Source organism: Brassica napus, chromosome A6 (genome assembly GCF_020379485.1).
Source record: "Brassica napus cultivar Da-Ae chromosome A6, Da-Ae, whole genome shotgun sequence".
Taxonomy (NCBI): domain Eukaryota; kingdom Viridiplantae; phylum Streptophyta; class Magnoliopsida; order Brassicales; family Brassicaceae; genus Brassica; species Brassica napus.
Window position 1 is genome coordinate 12,130,785 of NC_063439.1, and position 20,266 is coordinate 12,151,050.

General features: G+C 32.1%; 3 protein-coding genes across 4 annotated transcripts; 2 read left to right on the forward strand and 1 right to left on the reverse strand.

Annotated features, from left to right (window-relative positions):
- The first annotated feature begins 974 nt into the window (after positions 1-974).
- On the forward strand, positions 975-5,757 carry LOC106347511 (uncharacterized protein DDB_G0283357). Its single transcript, XM_013787070.3, has 13 exons — positions 975-1,127; positions 1,559-1,663; positions 1,887-2,014; positions 2,109-2,259; positions 2,327-2,436; positions 2,554-2,637; positions 2,736-2,784; positions 2,888-2,979; positions 3,108-3,234; positions 3,543-3,607; positions 3,683-5,046; positions 5,129-5,239; positions 5,317-5,757. Exons 2-13 carry the CDS (start codon positions 1,571-1,573, stop codon positions 5,652-5,654), a joined length of 2,712 nt encoding a protein of 903 aa, XP_013642524.2. The 5' UTR covers positions 975-1,127; positions 1,559-1,570; the 3' UTR covers positions 5,655-5,757.
- Positions 5,758-6,077: 320 nt separating this feature from the next.
- On the reverse strand, positions 6,078-8,182 carry LOC106347510 (protein ALTERED SEED GERMINATION 2). 2 transcript variants are annotated; one of them, XM_013787069.3, is made up of 5 exons: positions 7,963-8,182; positions 7,523-7,774; positions 7,308-7,451; positions 6,521-7,225; positions 6,078-6,450 (listed from the first exon to the last, which is right to left on the reverse strand). In XM_013787069.3, exons 1-5 carry the CDS (start codon positions 8,065-8,067, stop codon positions 6,223-6,225), a joined length of 1,434 nt encoding a protein of 477 aa, XP_013642523.1. In that variant the 5' UTR covers positions 8,068-8,182; the 3' UTR covers positions 6,078-6,222. The 2 variants fall into 2 exon arrangements, with proteins under 2 accessions (XP_013642523.1, XP_013642521.1); XM_013787067.3 differs by having other exon boundaries at positions 7,523-7,780; positions 7,963-8,133.
- Positions 8,183-13,855: 5,673 nt separating this feature from the next.
- Positions 13,856-19,687, forward strand: LOC106350166. The gene is made up of 2 exons (XM_013790090.1): positions 13,856-13,972; positions 19,319-19,687. Exons 1-2 carry the CDS (start codon positions 13,856-13,858, stop codon positions 19,685-19,687), a joined length of 486 nt encoding a protein of 161 aa, XP_013645544.1.
- Positions 19,688-20,266: the final 579 nt, after the last annotated feature.

Consider the following 20,266-nt stretch of genomic DNA (forward strand, 5'->3'; position numbering starts at 1 on the left):
AAGAAACCCAACCCTTATGATTCCTCGCAATAAAACGTGTAGCATTTAGTGAACTATGAATCTTCCTTCCTTAGTTTTTGAAAACTGTGATCTTACAATTTTTTTTTTTAATTCACAATTAAAATGTCCATATTTTCAAAGAATTGATCGATAAACTCCTCTATCTTCCTTGACTCCTTTCCGAAAATCTCTAATGAGATCCTGGTAATCCCATAGATATATCCTCAATCGTAACTCATTTTTCCATTATACCACATCTCGTGAAACCCAAATTAAACATTTTCACCATCTTCTTCATAATCAGAATGACCGGAGGACAAAACATGTGATAATGAGCCATAGGAACCGACACAATAATCAGATCTAGGCTAAGTTCGACTCTCATCTTCAGAATTTCAAAATCGCTATTCCTATCGCCTTTCCGCTGTTTTAGGTTTATTTTTTTCTTTCTAGCAACACAGAGTAAAAAAAAATACTTAGTCATGGTAAATTAATTAAACTAAAAGAAAAAAGATTCTAAATATTTAATTAAAAGCATAGGTTTAAATAATCAAGTGGCAGAGATCTGTAAATACTTCAAAACTCCAAGGGGGCTTCAAAAAAGGCCTTTCAGTTTTAATAGTATTGATAAATCTCAAACAATATATAGAAAAAAACTATATTAAAATAATTTATTATTTTATGGTTTTTATTAAATTAAAACATCAAACAAAACTACTCGGGTCTTGTTCTTTTAATAAAAGTCAAATTTCTCTAAATTTAATGTTTGCTCAAAAAAAAATTGACTCAATATAATCGAGTCAACAAACATTAATTTTCTTTTTTCCGCAAAATTATTTGGTTAACAGCAACCACACACAAAAAAAAAAAAAAAAACTTAAACCGGAGGTGATCGAATGGGTGGGTAGTGATAGAATCGTAATAAAGGAAGAATATAAGGGTACAGTAAACCCTTTGGTAGTACTGTATTATTATTCAACCAAGACAACGACGCGGATCTGTGACAGAAGAGAGAGAGAGATATTCAAAAGCCTGCGGCCAAAATCACAGCCATCCATCCGTTTCTCTCTCTCTCGCAATCTCCACTTCCCACTTCTCCCAAATCCCGATCCATCTTTCCTTCACTCGTATGTTCGATTTCTCATTTCCGGATCTCAAAACCCCCTAATTCTTTTCGGGATCGTTTGGGTTTTACTAATCTCATCGGAGATTTTGATTTTACGCACTAGATTTTTCTGTAAATATTGAATCGTCGATTGTCTTTCCGCTTACGATTCGACTGTTGAACCGTCGCAATCGCATGCACTGATTTAATTACGGAGAGCCCTTTCTAACATTTGGGTTTTCTGATTCTCGATATCGATCTGAAAGTTTCGTTCCTTTAGAGAAATTTCATAATCATTAATCAGTTGAATTGCCACTGTTTAGCTTATTAGCAATATAGAGCGCAGTTAATTATCCTAACTCGAATCGAACGAACGTAGGTTTATTATTCTTGTCTGTTTTTAGCATATGCTTTGTTATTCATATCGCATTTGCTTTCTTTTGTCTTATTCAGGAGTAACTAACCATGAGTGACTACGGTGAGAAGACTTGCCCTTTGTGTGCAGAGGAGATGGATCTCACTGACCAGCAATTGAATCCTTGCAAATGTGGCTATCAGGTCTCTCTCTCTTTTACATGTCCATGCATGCATTGTGTAGAACTGACTGTGATAGCTTTTTATTCTTTACTTTGAATCTTGTGTCTTGGTGTATATCTATGGGCATATATATAAATATTGTAGATGATGGTTATGTTAAAAACCATGTTTTGTGATAGCTATTGTTAGAGATCATTTTCTTTTGTTCTGCGATCTTGTATGTATTTACACCAATCTCTTTCAGATTTGTGTTTGGTGTTGGCATCACATAATCGACATGGCCGAGAAAGATCAATCAGAAGGGCGTTGTCCTGCTTGCCGCACTCCCTATGACAAGGAAAAAATTGTCGGGATGACTGTTGATCCCGAGAGGTTGAGATATACACCTCATCTGTTGTCTTTTTGGCGGTTTTGTTTTGTTGTGCTGATTTTTTCTATATATATATATATATATTCCTGTTCTCAGACTGAACTCTGAAGGGAACATGGATCGCAAAAAGACACAGAAGTCAAAATTGAAACCTTCTGAAGGCAGAAAGCAACTAGCCAATGTCCGAGTGGTTCAAAGAAATCTTGTTTACATTGTCGGGTTGCCCATTGAACTAGCAGATGAAGATGTATTCTCTCAAACTTTTAATTATTTCATACTCATCTGCTTACTAATGGGGTTTTTTCTTTTCCCAGATCCTCCAGCGTAAAGACTATTTTGGTCAGTATGGAAAGGTTCTTAAGGTTTCCATGTCCAGGACAGCAACGGGTCTCATCCAACAGTTCCCTAACAACACATGTAGTGTGTAAGTTTTATTTTTACTAGTGTTATCAACTACGTTTCTGTTTTAACATGACTTGATTTCCTTAAATGTTTGTTTTCCATTATTGTTCTTTCTGATTGTAAACGGGTATGACTCCAGATATATCACTTATGCTAAAGAGGAAGAGGCTGTCAGATGCATTCAGTCTGTTCATGGGTTTATCTTGGATGGTAAAGGACTGAAGTAAGTCATGCCGAACGTCCTGTTGTTCGACACTCGTTGTGCACAAAAGTAAATTATCTTTATTGAGCTCATGATCGTTTTTTCTTCCTATACTGCAGGGGATGTTTTGGGACAACCAAGTATTGTCATGCGTGGTTAAGAAATGTGGTATGTCCGATAGGCACTCTTGTTCTACTCTATGGATCTTAAGTTTTTTTCTTTCGTTGCAATTGATATTATTTGATTATGGATTGTTTGTTTTTATTTCCAGGCATGCAACAATCCTGACTGCCTCTATTTGCATGAGGTTGGTTCCCAAGAGGATAGTTTTACAAAAGATGAGATCATACCTGCCCATACAAGGTAATTTTAATCCATATATATTCTAAGGTTTCGTGTTGTACACATTTACTATCCCTAGCGTATATATTGACGGGAGTTTTCATATTTTGGACGATTAATTAAGGCTTTTAGTAATTTTGAATGAGCAGAGTTCAGCAAATCACTGGAGCAACAAATACTCCGCAAAACCGTTCAGGGAGCGTGCTACCTCCACCATTGGATGCTTATTGCAGTGACAGTTCTACTGCAAAACCAATTGAAAAAGTTCCTTCTATTGTAAGCTCTATAAAGTTTCTACACTACCTTGATGCATAAGATGCTATCTGGCTTGCTTCCTTTGTTTCAGAGAAAATTTAAGATATTCAATTTTGATCTCCTATGACCAGTCATATATGGTTAAATGCATCTTAATATTGCTCACTGCAAACTTGAGTAGAGTATGCAGCATTATGTAAAAACTTACCCCTGCTATACGAATTGTGGAAATGTATTTTCTGAATGATTTATTGTTCTCCTTGGATTTCTGTATTACAGCAATGCTGTCTGAGATTGATTCTTCATATTTAGTACAATTTGTTTTGCAGACTGTCACTGCAGCACCTAGTGGGAGCTCTGTTAGATCTACTGCTCTTCCTGCTGCAGCATCATGGTAAGTCTGTGTCACAAGCAGTTGTATTGGTGAAGTTTTTAATGGTTCATTTATAAAAACGAAAATGTCTTGCAGGGGGACTCGTATAACAAATCAGCAATCTTTGGCTGCGTCAAATGGATCTTTGGACAATCATAGATCTACATCGGAGAATGGAACTTTGGCTAAGCCTACTGCAAAGGCAGCTCATTCGCATGTATCCACTAGTAACACTCTTCAGAAACCACCTCATAAGGAAGAAAGTCGAACATTGGCTCAGAAAAGCAAACCGGGTATGTCGAAGCCTTCGCAGAATAATATTGCAGTTGATCCTGGGTCCAAGAGAACTGTATCACCTAATAGAGATCCGAGTAGTAATCAAGTATCCTGTATAGTAGAATCTTCCTACGATAGCAGAGTCGTCGAGGAGCCTTCAGCTGTTGAGAATTCTTTTGATAGTACAAATGAAATCGCTGAAGATGTACCTAATGTTAGTAACTTGGCGGCTGAGGTTGCATGGATGGGGATAACTACAAATGCTAAAGATGAAGACCCTGGTGTTCCAGTGGCTTCCGGTGCTTATTGTGATCAAGGTTCTATTAGACAACCTGGTAACAATGTACCAGATCTTGAGCAGTGCAGAAACAATCCTCCTACAAACACTGGTGCAGAAGCTGACGTATCACAGAATAGGATTCCTGGTTCAAGTGGAGAGTGGGATTGGAGATCAGATTTGCAATCCCAGGTGCAAGTCAACTCAGCGTTGGAAGTGGATGGTCTATCATCAATCAATAGTAGTAGGCGTGATGTACAGGCTGTTAGCCACTCCACTAATAGGTGTACTCCATCAAGTTCCATCCTGGATTCAGTTCATACTGCTTCTCGTCCTTTCCAGACCAGGGAAACTTCTGGTGGATTTGATTCACATACAGGGCCCTCCTTTGAAATAGGTAGCGATAGAGTGCATCATCCAAATGGATTTTCTGAGACTTCCAGATCCGGTTCCAGTATGCAGCATTCTCTATTTGCTAATACTGAAGGCAGGAACAACATTCAGAGTGCAGAGAATGATATAATTTCAAACATTTTGGACTTTGACCCCTGGGATGAATCCTTGACTATGCCACCCAATTTTGCAAAGTTACTTGGCCAGAGTGATCATTGGGGCAGTTCTCTGGAACAGTCTAACCTTCTAAAGCAGCGTAATGACCAGTCCAGATTCTCTTTTGCTCGGCATGAAGAATCAAATAATCAAGCATATGACAATAATAATAATAATAATAATAATACCTACAGCATATATGGGCAGTTGTCAAGAGGTCAGCCTATCCAGGAGTTTGGAGAGAATCGGGATATCTATCATGATAAGTTTGGGAGTCAAAATGGTTTTGCTTCTAATTATTCTGGTGGATATGAACAGTTTGCTGCTAGTCCTGGATTCTCTTCTTACAAAAGTCCTGGTTAGTAAAGATCATATCGCTACTTCTTCAAGATTGTTTATTCATCTGCATTTCTAAACTTGTCACCGTTGTCGTCTTGCAGCTGTGAGGTCCCAAGTTTCTGCTCCTCCTGGATTTCCTGCTCCCAGCAAATTACCTCCTCCTGGTTTCCCTTCACATGAAAGAGCGAACATGTCTTCTGATTTCGTTTCAGGTATCATATTACACTCTTAACGATGAGTTAGTGTTAGCTTTGCGTAGGCTGATACTAATAGCACATTGTATTTGTAGGAACTCGTTTGCATGACTCGTCGTCCTCTGTGTTAAGGAACTCGTATCATGTACCACCTCCAAGTAGCAATTTGAATACTGCAGGAGACATAGAGTTTATTGATCCAGCAATTTTAGCGGTTGGAAGAGGAAGAATCCAGAATGGGATGGAAACTGGAGCAGAGTTTGATATGAGATCAGGTTTCTATTCTCAGCTAAATTCCTTTGAGAAGGAGGCAAGACTTCATCAGTTGTTGGCGCAGAGGTCTCAGGCTGCACAACAACAACAAGTCAATGCTAACAACTTTACTCCTTCAGTCTCAGATCATTATTTTTTACTAAACAAACAATGGCCTTAGTAGGTCTCCTGAAACAAACTGTACATTAAAAAGGGCCACATTTCTTTTTCTTTTTTTTGAACGACTAAGGGCCACATTTCTATATGAATTGTTTGACTTGATAGATTAACTCAGTTTTTTTTTTTTGCTTTTCAACTATTAGAATTTTTGTATGGTTACATTTTTGGTTGCAAATAAGAAATACAGATAAATGGCATTGGAGAATTTGTAAGAGATTGCATGTGTGTTTAAACTTAACCGAAGCCAAAAATGTACTAGTAATAAAAAGTGGCAATAGCTGAGTATTTAGACAATATCCTTTTATTAAGAGTTGTTAGTTCCTTAGTAGATCACGAGTTTTTGACTTGTGAGTGACGATTATGATACGTCCTTTTGTGTTTTAACCGTTGATTTCCAGCTTAATCAGGAGATTTCCTTTTGCAAGATCACTAACCGTCCCTCTTTCTTATTTTCATTACTTAAGAGTTACAAAACACAAGTAAAATACTCCCACAAGTAAATTTCAAACACATGAAAGAGAACACTTGTACTCTTACTATGTATATATATCGCACACTAGTTTAGGACTTTAGCTGACATTACACTCTCTTTCTGAAGAGTCAACATCGCCAGCTACTAACCCTGAAATAAACTGAGCTTCATTTTCTTCATCACCGTCCACGTCAGTCAAAACGTATCTCCTCTCTGTAAAAGCCGATGTCTGACGTCTCTGTAGCCGCAGAACATGCATGATTACTTCAGGGGTCAATGTCACCCTCGACTGCTCTTCTCTTCCTACCCTGTTCGATTCCGTTACCTGCTTTCCCCAAAACAACACATCTTCAGTGTCTGGAAACACATTGGTCCAGAGGAGATGTGATTATTACCTTTTCGATGTTTTCTGGGAGAGACATAACATCGTTTGACACTGGAGTCCAGAGCTTAACGCTTCTTTCAATACCGCAGGACGCAAGAAACGTTATGTGCGGGTGAGACTCAAGCTGATTCACCACTCGCCTATCACCCAACATTGCCCGCACAAGCTTACCTCCTCTCTTCTTCCATATAAAGATGTGACCACAGTCTGAACCACTCATCACGTATTCATCATTTGGACCCATAAAGTTCACTCCTTTAACCGTTTGCGCGTTGCGGTGACCTGTATACACCTGCGGTTCTTCCATTTCCTGTAGTTTCTCTGCAGAGATACCAACGGGGGACGAACCGAAACCCATGTTTTTCTCAAACAGATAAATGAGCTCGTCGTTGTAAGAGACCAGTAGTTCGCTGGCTTTGGAATATGCCACCCCCGTGACGTGAACGCTGTTGGTTTCCCGGAGATGACGAGGACAAAAGGTGTTCACAGGCGCGTCTGGTACGATGTGGCGACATACGGGAGCTAGCTGTACTCTTCTAGTGTCGTAAACTCGTGCGTATTCGTCGGAACCCCCAACCGCAAGATAATGTGGGTTCCTGGGATCTATGGCTATAGAGTTAAGTCTGATTCTACTGCTGGAGTGATGTCTCCTGCATCCGTGTGTGAACGGAGAGGAATACAAAACCGTAGTGGAACTGTTGCTTCGTATATCAAACTGTCCGATGAAGAAACAAAGACAAGTTCAGAAAACCTGAGATTGAGAAATGAGTATACCATAGAGAATGAGAGAGAACAACATGTTGAACAAAACCATCTTCGCCGCAGCTGTAGAATACGTTAGGATCTCCAGGCAAAACAGCAAGCTTGTACACGCGACCACGGTGCCTCCCGAGTCTTTTCGTCTCCACTTTACCATTTTCCAGGATCTGACCAAGTCTTACCTGCAAAATGGAATCAACACCAGATGATTTAAATCAACTATACTATATATGATTTTAAAACAGACACATACTTGTCCGTCAGCACCAGATGTTATGATGGTCCGGTCATCTGTGAAGGGCATGAACTTAGTCTGAAACACATTTTCACAGTGGCCGGAAGGATAAGTCAGCGTCCTGGTTCCATTCAACAAGTTCCAGAGCATGATTTGTCGATCATCAGAGCCCGAAACAAGAATATCTGCAGTGGAACTGAACTCCACAGCATTGACGCATCCTTCATGCCCATTTAACTTCCCGTATACATCGAGTTTCTTCACTATCCCCTGAAACTAGCCAAAATCAATACATTGTGTGGACTCAAGATCGTTCTCTAGACACTTTCTACCTGGAAATGACCACTACCATCCATGAATTCAAAGTAGAAATCCAGAAAAATGACAAGACTTTCTGATACTTATGACATAAAAGAACCAAACTTTACCCTCCCCGAGAGAGAGAGAAAAACGAGAACCTCAGAGGCGGAGATTCGACGAGAGATTGACCTCGGATGAGAGAAGCCCATCTCCCTCTTGAATATCTCCCTGAACCCTTCATCGCTTCCTCTTCCTTTCGCCATTTGTACGAGTCAGCAAGTCTCTCTATGCTTTTCCTTTCGCCAATATCTCCGACACGGACATCCTGTCGTCTGCGGCAATCGAACCGTGACGTACTGTTGTTTTATCCACTCTAAACGGCATACGCATCACAAGTCCCAAACCCACATTTGATTTGTAGTTTGTTTCATTTTCTTTTTACCAATTTGGAAGGGAAAAAAATTCCAAAAACTACCTCATATAATTTTTATTTGCTATTAAAATATACAGTGGAAACTCGATAAATATTATTTTCCGAGTTGGACCGGTTCAAAATATGACACAACTCATTAAGATAGTAAAAATGATCTTAAGAGATATTTTAGGTAAATATATGTCTCATTAAAATTATAAATTAATACATATATATATTATATAAGTACAAAAACATTGTATTATTGGCTTATATCCACAATGAAATTATTTTTATATTCTTTTAATTTCAATATATATTGATAATATTTAGTAAAATTCTATCTAAAATTATAAGAATGGAAATTTTTCCTTGACTGTTCTGTTGTATTTACTTTGAAATATATTGCGTGAGTTGTTACAAGCTGTTGCTACAAAACAGGGATACACAAGCTAAAAAATCTAAACAAAGAATAATGGATATTATTTAGATTCTGACAAAAATTACATCTTAATTCTGTGAAACATATTTTTATACACAAAATAATACATAATAAAATAATATGAAAGTAAAACTTCTAAAATGTGATTAATTTATATAGAGTAGAGCTAACTATTTACTTAATCTATAAAGAAATATATTTGAAAATAGAACAATCTAAAAAGGAAACTTTTTAAGAATTAACTAGATCTCGATCCGCGCAACCGCAGATGTTTTTGTTTTTATTTATTTTTATATAAATATTTTATTTTCAATTCTAAATTGGTACATATTATAATATATGTGTCTATCAATTTTTAAAATATTTTATTATATTTTTTTCATTGAATAGATTGTTTTAAATTTTCACATGTATTTGTATCTTCTTCTTCTATATATATATATATATTTTCGGATTATTATTTCATTATTAAAATCGTAACTATATATATAAAGATTAGTAAAATATTTTTTTATTGTCATATTGAAAGATATTGTAACATTTCAAAAATTTAGAAAGTTTTTTTAAAATTAAACATTTCGCTTCATAGATTTATATTATCGAGTAAATAATTAAACATATAGTTTTTGTTTAGTTTTTAAAATAAACTATATAGTTTAAAATTAGTTTTCATTGGTTTAAGGTAGTAAATATTAATCATTTTTAGATAATATGATTTTTGTTATTTAAAAAAAATCTTTATAATTTTAAAAGTTAACATCAAAAAATATTTAAATATGTAATATTATATATGAAGGCATAGTATTACAACATTAAATTATATCTATTAAATTTATATTATCTATAAATCTAATGGATCATCTATTCTTTAGATCCAATTTTTGATACCCCAATAAAAATTTCTGGTAGGTCCAAAATTTAAATGATAAGATTAGAGATTAAATGTAACATGACTTCTTAGGAATATGTTTATTAGGTCCATTTTTTAAAAAATCACACATGAATCAAAGTTGTGACTTCTGTTTTAATATATAAGATAGCTGTATAAAATAATAAATACCTAATCCGAACATTATTAGTTTATAACTTTTTTTACTAAATAAGATATTTCATCTTCCCATTTAGTACTCAACTTATTTTTAGATAACCAATTAATACATTAACATTTTTAAAAGGAAAATTTGACACCAGAAAACTAACAACTTCAAACTTGTTAAACAAAATCGTTAAAATGATGTTTAAATATTAGAATGGTTTAATGACTAGTTAAACGAAAATGGTTAAGTAGGAGAAGGAAATATAATGTTAGGTTGCTAGAACGGAATGGAATGTTAGGTTTCTAGCATGGAATTATTTGTTAATATTAGATATGTTACGGGTTGCATGTTAGCAGGTTTGAATATCCTCACTGAGTACTTTTGTATGTCCATGCCTCCTTTTGTGATGCAGATAAGGAGTAGTTGTTTGGACCGGAGTGCGGGACAATGAAGATCATCAGGACTTGGTATCATACTTTGTGGACTGTATGGGAGTTTTACGAACTTTATTCTTATTGCCTGCGTTATTTAAATCGGTTTTATTAATAACGGTTATGTATTTAGTATGTTTACTTGATGATCCCAACTTTACTTCGAATTTCCAAAGGCTTTCCAAATATTTATGGGTCGGAGTGTTTCAAGATTAGCCCACGAAAGTTGAAGACCCATCCCAAGCTTAGAATATAATCCATGCCGAGCTGACATGGTCAAACCAAATGTAAAGAGGATCTACACATTAAAGATGATCTTCAAGGTACTTGATACTCGCCGCAGACCATGTCGTAATTACGATCCACCCCTCAACATCTATAAAAAGAGAACCAAGGAGAAGGAGAAAGGGATCCAAGACTTAACACTTCGAAACTATGCTCAATACACTTTTACTCTCTTATCTCTGATATCCCAGACTCGCCACTCTTGTATCAAATCATAATATTAATAAAACACTTACTTTCCACACAAAATCATCAGTAGACATTCATTATTTCCATTAGTTGCTTGTTACATACGTTAACATAAACCCTTACCTTAATTTCTGTGTGGACTTTGAGATTCATCATCATGCATAGAAATTTAAAGCAAAGTTCTCATACTTTCTGAAACTCACAAACCAATATAGTGTTTTGAGATTCTAACCCAACCAAAGTACGTAGTACCAACCCATCAGGATGCATGACTTCAACATGAGATTGCTACTCTATGAAGCAACCTCCATATTTTTTCTTGCAAGTTGCAAGTCTTTCTTATAACCTAAAGGAATGAAACATTGTGTTCAGATCAGGTATTTGCTGAAGTTGTTCTATTTCTGTCTTCTTTTTTTTAAAAAAAAAACTGAAGTTGTTCTATAACCTAATGTGAATAAGCCATCGATCCAAAGAAAATCGAAGACAAAGATCATACATATAAGCTAGCAAAAACAAATCACAAGCCATAAACCTGAGGGCGAGAAAAATGAGAATCATATTCACTGTCACTAGATCTATATGTAAATCAACCTAAATGAATAGGAAGAAGAGTCGAAGGGTCAAAACGTTGATTATGTAATTTATGCTATTAAATGTACAGGAAGCATCTACAAATTTGCAGGGATGACGAAATAGATTCATGTTGTAGAAAAAAAATTGACATCGAGAAAGAGACGAAGAAGACACTGATTGTAAAATAAAAAAGATTGACTTGAAATGATTTAAAGCAACATTTTCCCTGAAGTATCAACATATGATTGACCTAAATTCTTTGAAAATAGTCTCTTATATATTAGACATATAAATGCAAAACACTTACAGTATAATGTAAACTAGGTGATAACCCGCGCCCTGCTCGGAGCAAGAAGATTTTTAAAGTATTATAACTTTTAATATGTAGACATAATAAAAGTTAAAGTCATAGTAAAAAAAATATATGTAAGAAAGTACGGATTATAGCTAAGAATTTTAGTATGTCAATATAAATTTATATGCGATGGACTTTAAAATTAAATTGTATATTTGTTTGCATGCGGGTAAATTATAAATATAATATTAAATGAAACATAATCAATAGTCTAATAAAATAGAAAAGGAACAATGTATAAGAAAACAAAAGAAAATAAAAAATAGAGACAAAATAACTGCTGTCAATAATGCCTTCAGAAGTCTTCGTTTCCAATCCTATTATGAGCAATAGCAAAGAGATCATCTAGAGAAATTAAAAACATTATTTAACAAAATATGTGAATGCATGTATTACCTCAATCGTGAAATAGGTAAGGAAAATCAGTGATGGTCACGCAAAAAATATATCAGAAATATTTCCTATCGATTAAGGTAAGTCTTTCAATTCTTTGAATTTTGTTTCCTTGAATACGTTAACAATTCAATTGTGTTTCCTTAACATTTTGAAGCATTAAGTGTTGGGAATAATTGGTTACTAAGTGATACCCGCGCCCTGCGCGGGGTGAGTGATCAAAAACAGCTTTTTTTTTTAATTTTAAAATTGTGCATGTATGTATAATGTAAACTTAATTGTTTTTTTATGGTTGTGTAATTGATTTATTTATAAATTAGAAATATTATAAAGAAAAAAAATGTATAATAGTGTGCAATAACTTATAATTATTTATTATGAATTTAAGACAAAACAAATCATAAGAAAGTTAATGACTCTTTCGATATTTCAGTAATCAAATTAATACTCAATATACTACTTGCCTACTTGTATTGCAATGCAATATGTTTTTACATAAAATAGGCAACAATATGAATATCCAATCACGCAAATTTAATGTAAAAATTCTTCCGGTACAAAATTTATGTATAAATCAAAGATGGACAATCATGTTTTCGTAATAACTTTGGCGTGGTGAAACCGTATTCGAATAACAACGATGAAATATCCGTTAAATCACTTCTATAGAAAACTACTCTTTTCACGTATATTTTGTTGTCATTATCACGCTAACATTGCCATTGACAATAATTGATTCGATCACGCGATTGACGATTCAAATTTGATTCATATATTATGGGAACACCCGAAATGGTAATGTATTAAATTGTGTTGCCTTGAATCTCTACTCTATTAAAATGGTCGTCGATTACATAATTGCATTGATAGTTATGGAAATGATAAACATGGTTAACATACAATGGGGAGATTTGAAACTATTATTAACTTTTAAAAATACTATATAATGGATCGTTTTAAGTTATTTTTTTTTAAAGTGTACGTATATATCTAGAAAATTTTGCGAATTCGTTATATAGCAACACGAATTCGTGAACATTGTGATTGACAACACATATATAACGAATTCGTTATATAGCAACACGCATATAAGCATATATGGAGATACATACGTACGAACGTGGGTAATAATGCTTAATGTAGTCTAACTATATAGAAAGGCATTAATATTTAAGTCAGGTTATACGAATTGCCATATTGAAATCGATAATTATGAAGAATCTCAGTTTATGGCAATAAAATCTCTGTGTAGTTAAATATGAAACCGTTTGTAATGGAAGAGTAGTAGGCGAGATATAAATGTTTTTGTCACTCAATAAGCTTATAGTATATACGGAAGGTTTAATGTAATTAGTAATGGCAAATTTTGTAATTAGTCTAGTTAAGAAAGAGTTTTTGAATATAAGGTGTGAGAGAGCTTGTGGTAATGCCACGTAGGAAATGACACATATGTAATAAACACATAAAGTAAAAGTTAGTTTTATCTAATGCTCCTCAAATAATAAGAAAGGGATTTTCGAGGAATTGAATCGAAAATATCATAAAACGATTTGATATGAACATTCGTACATGTTATGATATGAACATTATGATAAACGATTTGATATTAGTTTTTTGATAAACATGGTTTACTTGTTGCCAGATTAAATATGAACACTCGTACAGGTTATGATATGAACTTTCGTACAAGTTAAAATAACCAATTCAAACCGTAAAAACTTAGTTGTACCACGTTTAAAGAAACATTTATTGTGTTGCCTTATTTAAATGAAACCCTTCCAAATTTTCGAACATACCATAAAGTCTCTCTTATGAAGGAGTTAATATGCTGCCTTAGTTAAATCCCCGTTTTTTTTTTTGAAATCGGAATGTAATCAAGTGTAAATGACTTACCATAAACATAATCCGAAGGTTATTTTTGTAATCAAGTGTAAATGATTCATCGCAGAGAAGTTGAAATTAGGGCTCTTATTCGTGGATTAAGTGAATCGCTCGATTTGGGGATCATAAACGTCGTGATTTATTGTAAAGACTGCGAGATTTACCAAAATGTAAGTGTTAAGTTTCTCTACTTCCTATTATCATTGGTAAATGCTAAACAAATTGTTATAATTTAGTTGGTCAATAGTTTTTAATTAGGTCTACAAATAAAAATAAATAAATTTATAACCAATAAATAATAATACTTGCTAAATAATCTATATATTAAAAATAATAATTTATTGTAACTAATTATCAAAATTATCGAAAGAGTAAAAATTTTTGATCGATTTTTTATATATTTATATACTATATAAAATAATGAACGAAAAACAGTTTATAGAAACATATATAACAATTTTACATTCTTTTATAAAAACTGTATTCATATATAAAATATTATAATAACTATTATTGTCTTATAAAATCCATACATACTTTATAAATTATTTATAAAAAAGTTAAAAAACATATATAAAATTATTTATCTTGGCTTATCATAAATTTTAAATGCTTATAAGAGGTTGTAAGTCATTTATAAGAGTTTCTAAAATAATTAATAATATATAAAATTATAAAATCATTTGTAAAGGTTTATAAATCTATTTATATCTGCATAAATATTTTGAAGGATTTATAAATTATATAAAGTTATATTAAACATCTAATAAACATTAACATAAGGCTGACAAAAAAAAATAAACATTAACATAAAAAGTAATTTAGGTGACTATTTCTTAAGAATCACTCGTAGTTGAAAGTTAAAAATTAATTTTCTTCATTAAATTGGTCAGTAGTATTTTTTTTTACGTCGAACGGCTGATCTAATTGGTTAGTCGTATTTCTATGTTAGTCGTATTTAATTAAAATATAAAAATAAAACTAACCACATATAAGGCAAAAATCATTGAAACTTTCCAACAAATCTTAAATATAGATAATTTGATGTAATTATAACTATTAAAAAGTTATTTTGTACATTATATTATAGAAAGTCAGAATATACATAGAAAAAATTATAAAAAAATTGAAATATATTTGTATCAATAATTATTACAATAAAATATAAATATTCAGCTTACTAATTGACTCAAACCTAAATTTTTTTATACTTACCCACTGTACATACATATATATATATATGTGTGTGTGTGTGTCAAATGGATGCACAATACAGTTTGTAAAACCAGAAGAGATGAAAATCGAATTTTCATGGTAGAATTCATCTTTCATAAAAAAAAAGAAAAAATACAAAAGAAATGGTGATTTTCTTAAAACAAATTGAGATGATTTAGAGACTACTGATTTTATATTGATAATTAGACTAATAATTTGTATGATGTGAGAGTCGATTATCCAATAATAACGAAAGAAAATCGCCAAAGCTAATTTTGGAGAACAATGAAAGATTTGTAATAGATTAATGTTAATTATTTGATCATATTATGTAAAAGAAATAATTTTAAAGAATTAGATTAATGTTGTTGAATTATTACTAAATCTCACAATTTAATAATGTAGTACTAAGATTTTTTATTTTCAAATTAGTTTGAGTTAAAAATTAATTTACTTAATATTTTTAATACATATTTTCTACAATATTTGTATCCGCAAAATCGCAGACAACTACCTAGTTTTACTTTAAACTACTAGTTTTCTTGCGACATGGACATAAATAATAATTTTAAATATCATTTTTATTTTACAACATATAATTTATTACATTTGGATATTATGATTTTTATATTTAAATTAAAGAGCAAAAATTATTTTTATAAAAATTATTTTTATTTAATATATAGTATTTATTGATTCTTTTAATAAATACTAGAGATTTTTTCCATGCTTCGCGCGGATTGTGTCTTATAAACTTATTTTATTTATAATATTATTTGTCGGTTTTTTTCTTTTACATTAACTTCTTGTTTTTCCATTGTTAGTTTTTCTTAATTTAAATTTATATATTTATAATTTTTCATTTTTCTTGTTGTAGATAGAGAATTATATTTTTTATTGATGGTTTTTTATATGTGACATAAACTTTTTGAAATTTTAAAATAATGTTATATATAGTACGATTAACACATTAAAGAAGAGAAACATATTCAGACACATTTTACACAGGTTTTTATGCATAATTTTAAACATTATATATGTATATATTATAAGTTTGAAACTTGTAAATGCTTTCTAAAGCTAAATACTTGTTCTGAGTTTACATAACTTATCGAAAGTATTATCTCTTTTTAAATTTAAATCACAGAAAAAAATATCAAAAAAGTCAGTATAAATGGGTTTTTTTGGGCTTTTAAATCAACACTGAAAAACTACATGAATCAGATAACAACACTTTTATAAACAACTGGATAAAATTTGACCGAGCCAAAGATTTTCACACAATATGTTATTTCTTCTTCAAATTGCGAAGAGCTTATAGGCACAAGAAAAAAAATCATAATTTTTGTTTTCACTTATATAACATTTTTTCTCCTTTACACACGGAGTTTATTACACTGCTATAAGCAATGGAGAACTATATTCATATAAGATTCACATCTATGCATTTTGACAAAGAAAAATTTAAGCCATCTTTAGTTTCAGAATAGACCAACTTCAGTCATATACACTATATTTTCTCTATGATTCAAATCTTATAATTTTAATATATGTGCAGATTTCCATGTGAAAAAGCACGCACGCCATCTATCATTCAACCTATTATTTTTTCCAAAGTAAACACTATAATCCTTGTTTGGTTAGCTCCACAAACAAATCTCTTTGGATCAGTTTACTAAAAAATATGGATACTAATGTCAGAAAAGAATATAAACACTATCAACAATAAATATTGGCACAAGACTATTTGGTTCAAGGAACATATTCAACGTAATAAGTTTATATCATGGCTGGCTTTGCGGAGAAGACTGCCAACCAAGGATCGCTTGAGGCGTTGGGGGTTAAATGTCTCCGGAACGTGCGTCCTTTGTAATCTGGAAATAGAGACTCACCATCATCTCTTCTTTGAGTGTTCTTTCTCTCGTTTGATATGGGAGCCTTTTGCTGCTAAAGTTTGGATTTCTTCTTCGGCTGATCTACACTATGTTTCAGCCTGGATCAGTTAACCTCGCGTCAACGCAGATGCGCATGCTACTCCAGTCATCAAGTTCTACTTTCAGTCTGCCATATACCTGCTGTGGAAAGAGCGTAATGCTCGTGTGTTCACAGCTGTCTCCTCACCTACATCAGTCATCCTTGCCTCTCTCGACCGTATGATGCGTGACCGTCTCCTCTCTTACCCGGCAAATTCTTCTTTCTCCTCTTCTCTACTTCTTTTTATATTTCTTGTATAAGATCTCCTTAAGGATTTTTTTTACCTTGAGTTGTTGTTGGTTGTTTTTGTTTCCTTGCTGTAATAAGTTGTTTAAAAACAACAGTGTAACCTTTCAGAAAATGATAATCTTAACATCTTACAAAAAAAAACCAACAAATATTGACTTATTTATGTGAATATATATTTTATTTTAAATCATTATAATGGACGAAGAAAGTACCATAATTTGTACAACAAATTTTCTTAGATTCACCTCATCATACTCATCATTTTATCATTTTAATTACATAATTTTACATGAACTTATGCACCCTCCCCGGTTATTTTCTCTTTATTTATAACTACAATATAAAGTTATAAACTATATATATTATAAACTATTAATTTATTTACCCTTGAAGTCTAACGATTAAAAATATAACATAATTCAATATAGATATATGATTCTATTAATAAATTAGCAGTTACAAATTTGAAATTTCTATAAATATCAAAAGCCGTATGTTAGTTAATTATCTTCTAAATGACATTTATTTCTAATTCTCTTTGGATGAGAATATTTTGGCTGAGGTGGATACTCCCAAAAGCCTTGAATTTATTCCCTTTTATATATTAGGATTAATTTATTTACCCTTGAAGTCTAACGATTAAAAATATAACATAATTCAATATAGATATATGATTATATTAATAAATTAGCAGTTATAAATTTGAAATTTCTAGAAATATCAAAAGCCGTATGTTAGTTAATTATCTTCTAAATGACATTTATTTCTAATTCTTTTTGGATGGGAATATTTTGGCTGAGGTGGATACTCCCAAAAGCCTTGAATTTATTCCCTTTTATATAGTAGGATATCTCTATTCATCTATTTTTAAATATGTTATACCTAAATATATAAATTTTAATAAACTTCGGATTTTTTTTTATTTTAGTTAAATATTTTAAACTAGTAAAATCAAAATTTTAATTATCTAATGAACCATAAATTTTCCACATGAGTCTGTAGATACTTTTGTTGTCAAAAAAAAAATGAACCGTAAATTTAAATAAATTTTAAGAATTTAACTATCAAAATAATTATCTGATTAGTGTTGCTTTAGTTTAGTATTTGTTAATACACACTTACAGTTAAGTTTTTAAAAATGTATATATCTATACAAAATATGATATATAAGTTGATGTACGAAATATATTTTTAATTATGTTTAGTTTTTTTATTAATGTGATATATAAATATATATATTAATTTAGTGGTGATATATGAGTTCTTAGATATTAATATATTTCAATATTCATGTCAAAAAAATATCTCTATAGAAAATTTACATTAGTGATAAGAGTTAATAGTTATTACCATATTTACCAAAATATTGCCAAAATATAAATCTTCTTAAGGAAAATTGTACATGTCACAATTATTTCAATGCTGAAAATGAATGTGGTAATGATACATACAAATCACTTCGAATGTTTAGGAGATAATTTATGAGACTAAAGGATGGGTTTACATGTTTATTCAGTAGCTTTTTAACATTTGCAGCAATTGTTGAAACTGTATTAGTTCTTAACTAGTCGAATAATATTCTGAGATATAGTTTATATTCTCCTATTAGTAAATTTATTGTTACTTTATTGGAAGGAGTCCTAATTAACCATTTGATTGTATTATTAGCATGATTTAAGCTTTGTCTAGTTTGCTTTTTTAGCAAAAAAAAAATATTTTATAAGTTGACAAAAACAAAAAATATTTTATTGTACTTAACCATGTGGTTAGTAACTAGTTTGTGGCTTGTTATTATTGTGAAAAGCAACTTAATGAACAAAAAAACAGACTTTTATGAACACTTTCATGAAGATCTTCAAAAGGAATTTTATCAGGTGGCGTTAATGGTTAATAACTAATGTGGAATTATAAATATTTAGTAAGAATTTTGATAAAAATTTTGTATATGATTTAGGAGTTTATATATATATAACCTTTAAAGTTTTAGAAGCCACAAGACTAATGTTTCACAGTTGCGGTCCTCCTGAGAATTTCAAAGAAAGCTAAATATATCTTGTTGACTCTTACTTTTATGGCAGATAACCGGTAGAAGTAACCCTAAGGAGAAAGGTGTTCTCCAAGTACTTGCCGAAGAAGTCGGACGCCTTAGAAAAAAATTTGATTCTAGCGAAGCTACTCTCGTTGCCCGAAACGATATTAAGTTTGTTTATAAACTTGCAAGAGAGGCAGTTGTTTCTCAAACCAGCGGTGCCTATGGTGAAAAAAGTGATGCCAACGACGATGATGGTCATGATGGTGATAAACATGTTGACGATGACGATCATGATGACGATGATAAAGATAATAATCCATGGGCTTATGGATGTGGTTTTGATTATCCCTCTGGTGGCGTCGACATCCACTCTGACATTGACATCGACTCTTACATTGACTATTATACTCTTTAGTCTCTGTCTTTGGATCAGCCTGAAATTAATAGTTGTTGTGAAACACTTTTCCGTCTCTCTTTATTTAGTTTCAGGGTTGTAGGATCTTCTGGGCTTTTGGGTTTTCTTTATTTGTAGATTAATCTGTTTATTACTTTATTATTAAAAATAAGAGATGATTTGCCAGACCTAGTGGACATGATTACAAATCAGATAAATTTGGCCAGACATTTGTTTTAGAGATTGAAATGTTGCAGAAGTTATATGAAAAAATTTAGAGCGTGAGCCTGTTTCACATTTCCAGGAACAAAAATATCAAGGCGATTTCATTAGCAAAAGAGGTTACGAAGAGAGGCGTTTTTTTTTTTTCCCCATATAGATCAAACTCTGTCAGATTGGCGGGATATCCTTGAGAATTAATCCTTTTTTCATTTCTGTAAATAACTTTTTTAGGAGAAAGAAAGAGGTGGAGGGGGAGGGGAATGGCTGATTCGTACACGAACTATCTCTACCGTGAGGATATAACAATATGAGACGAACTAACCATGCCAATTTGACACTAACTAATGTGTTAACACCAGTGTCGGCTCTATAGGTGTG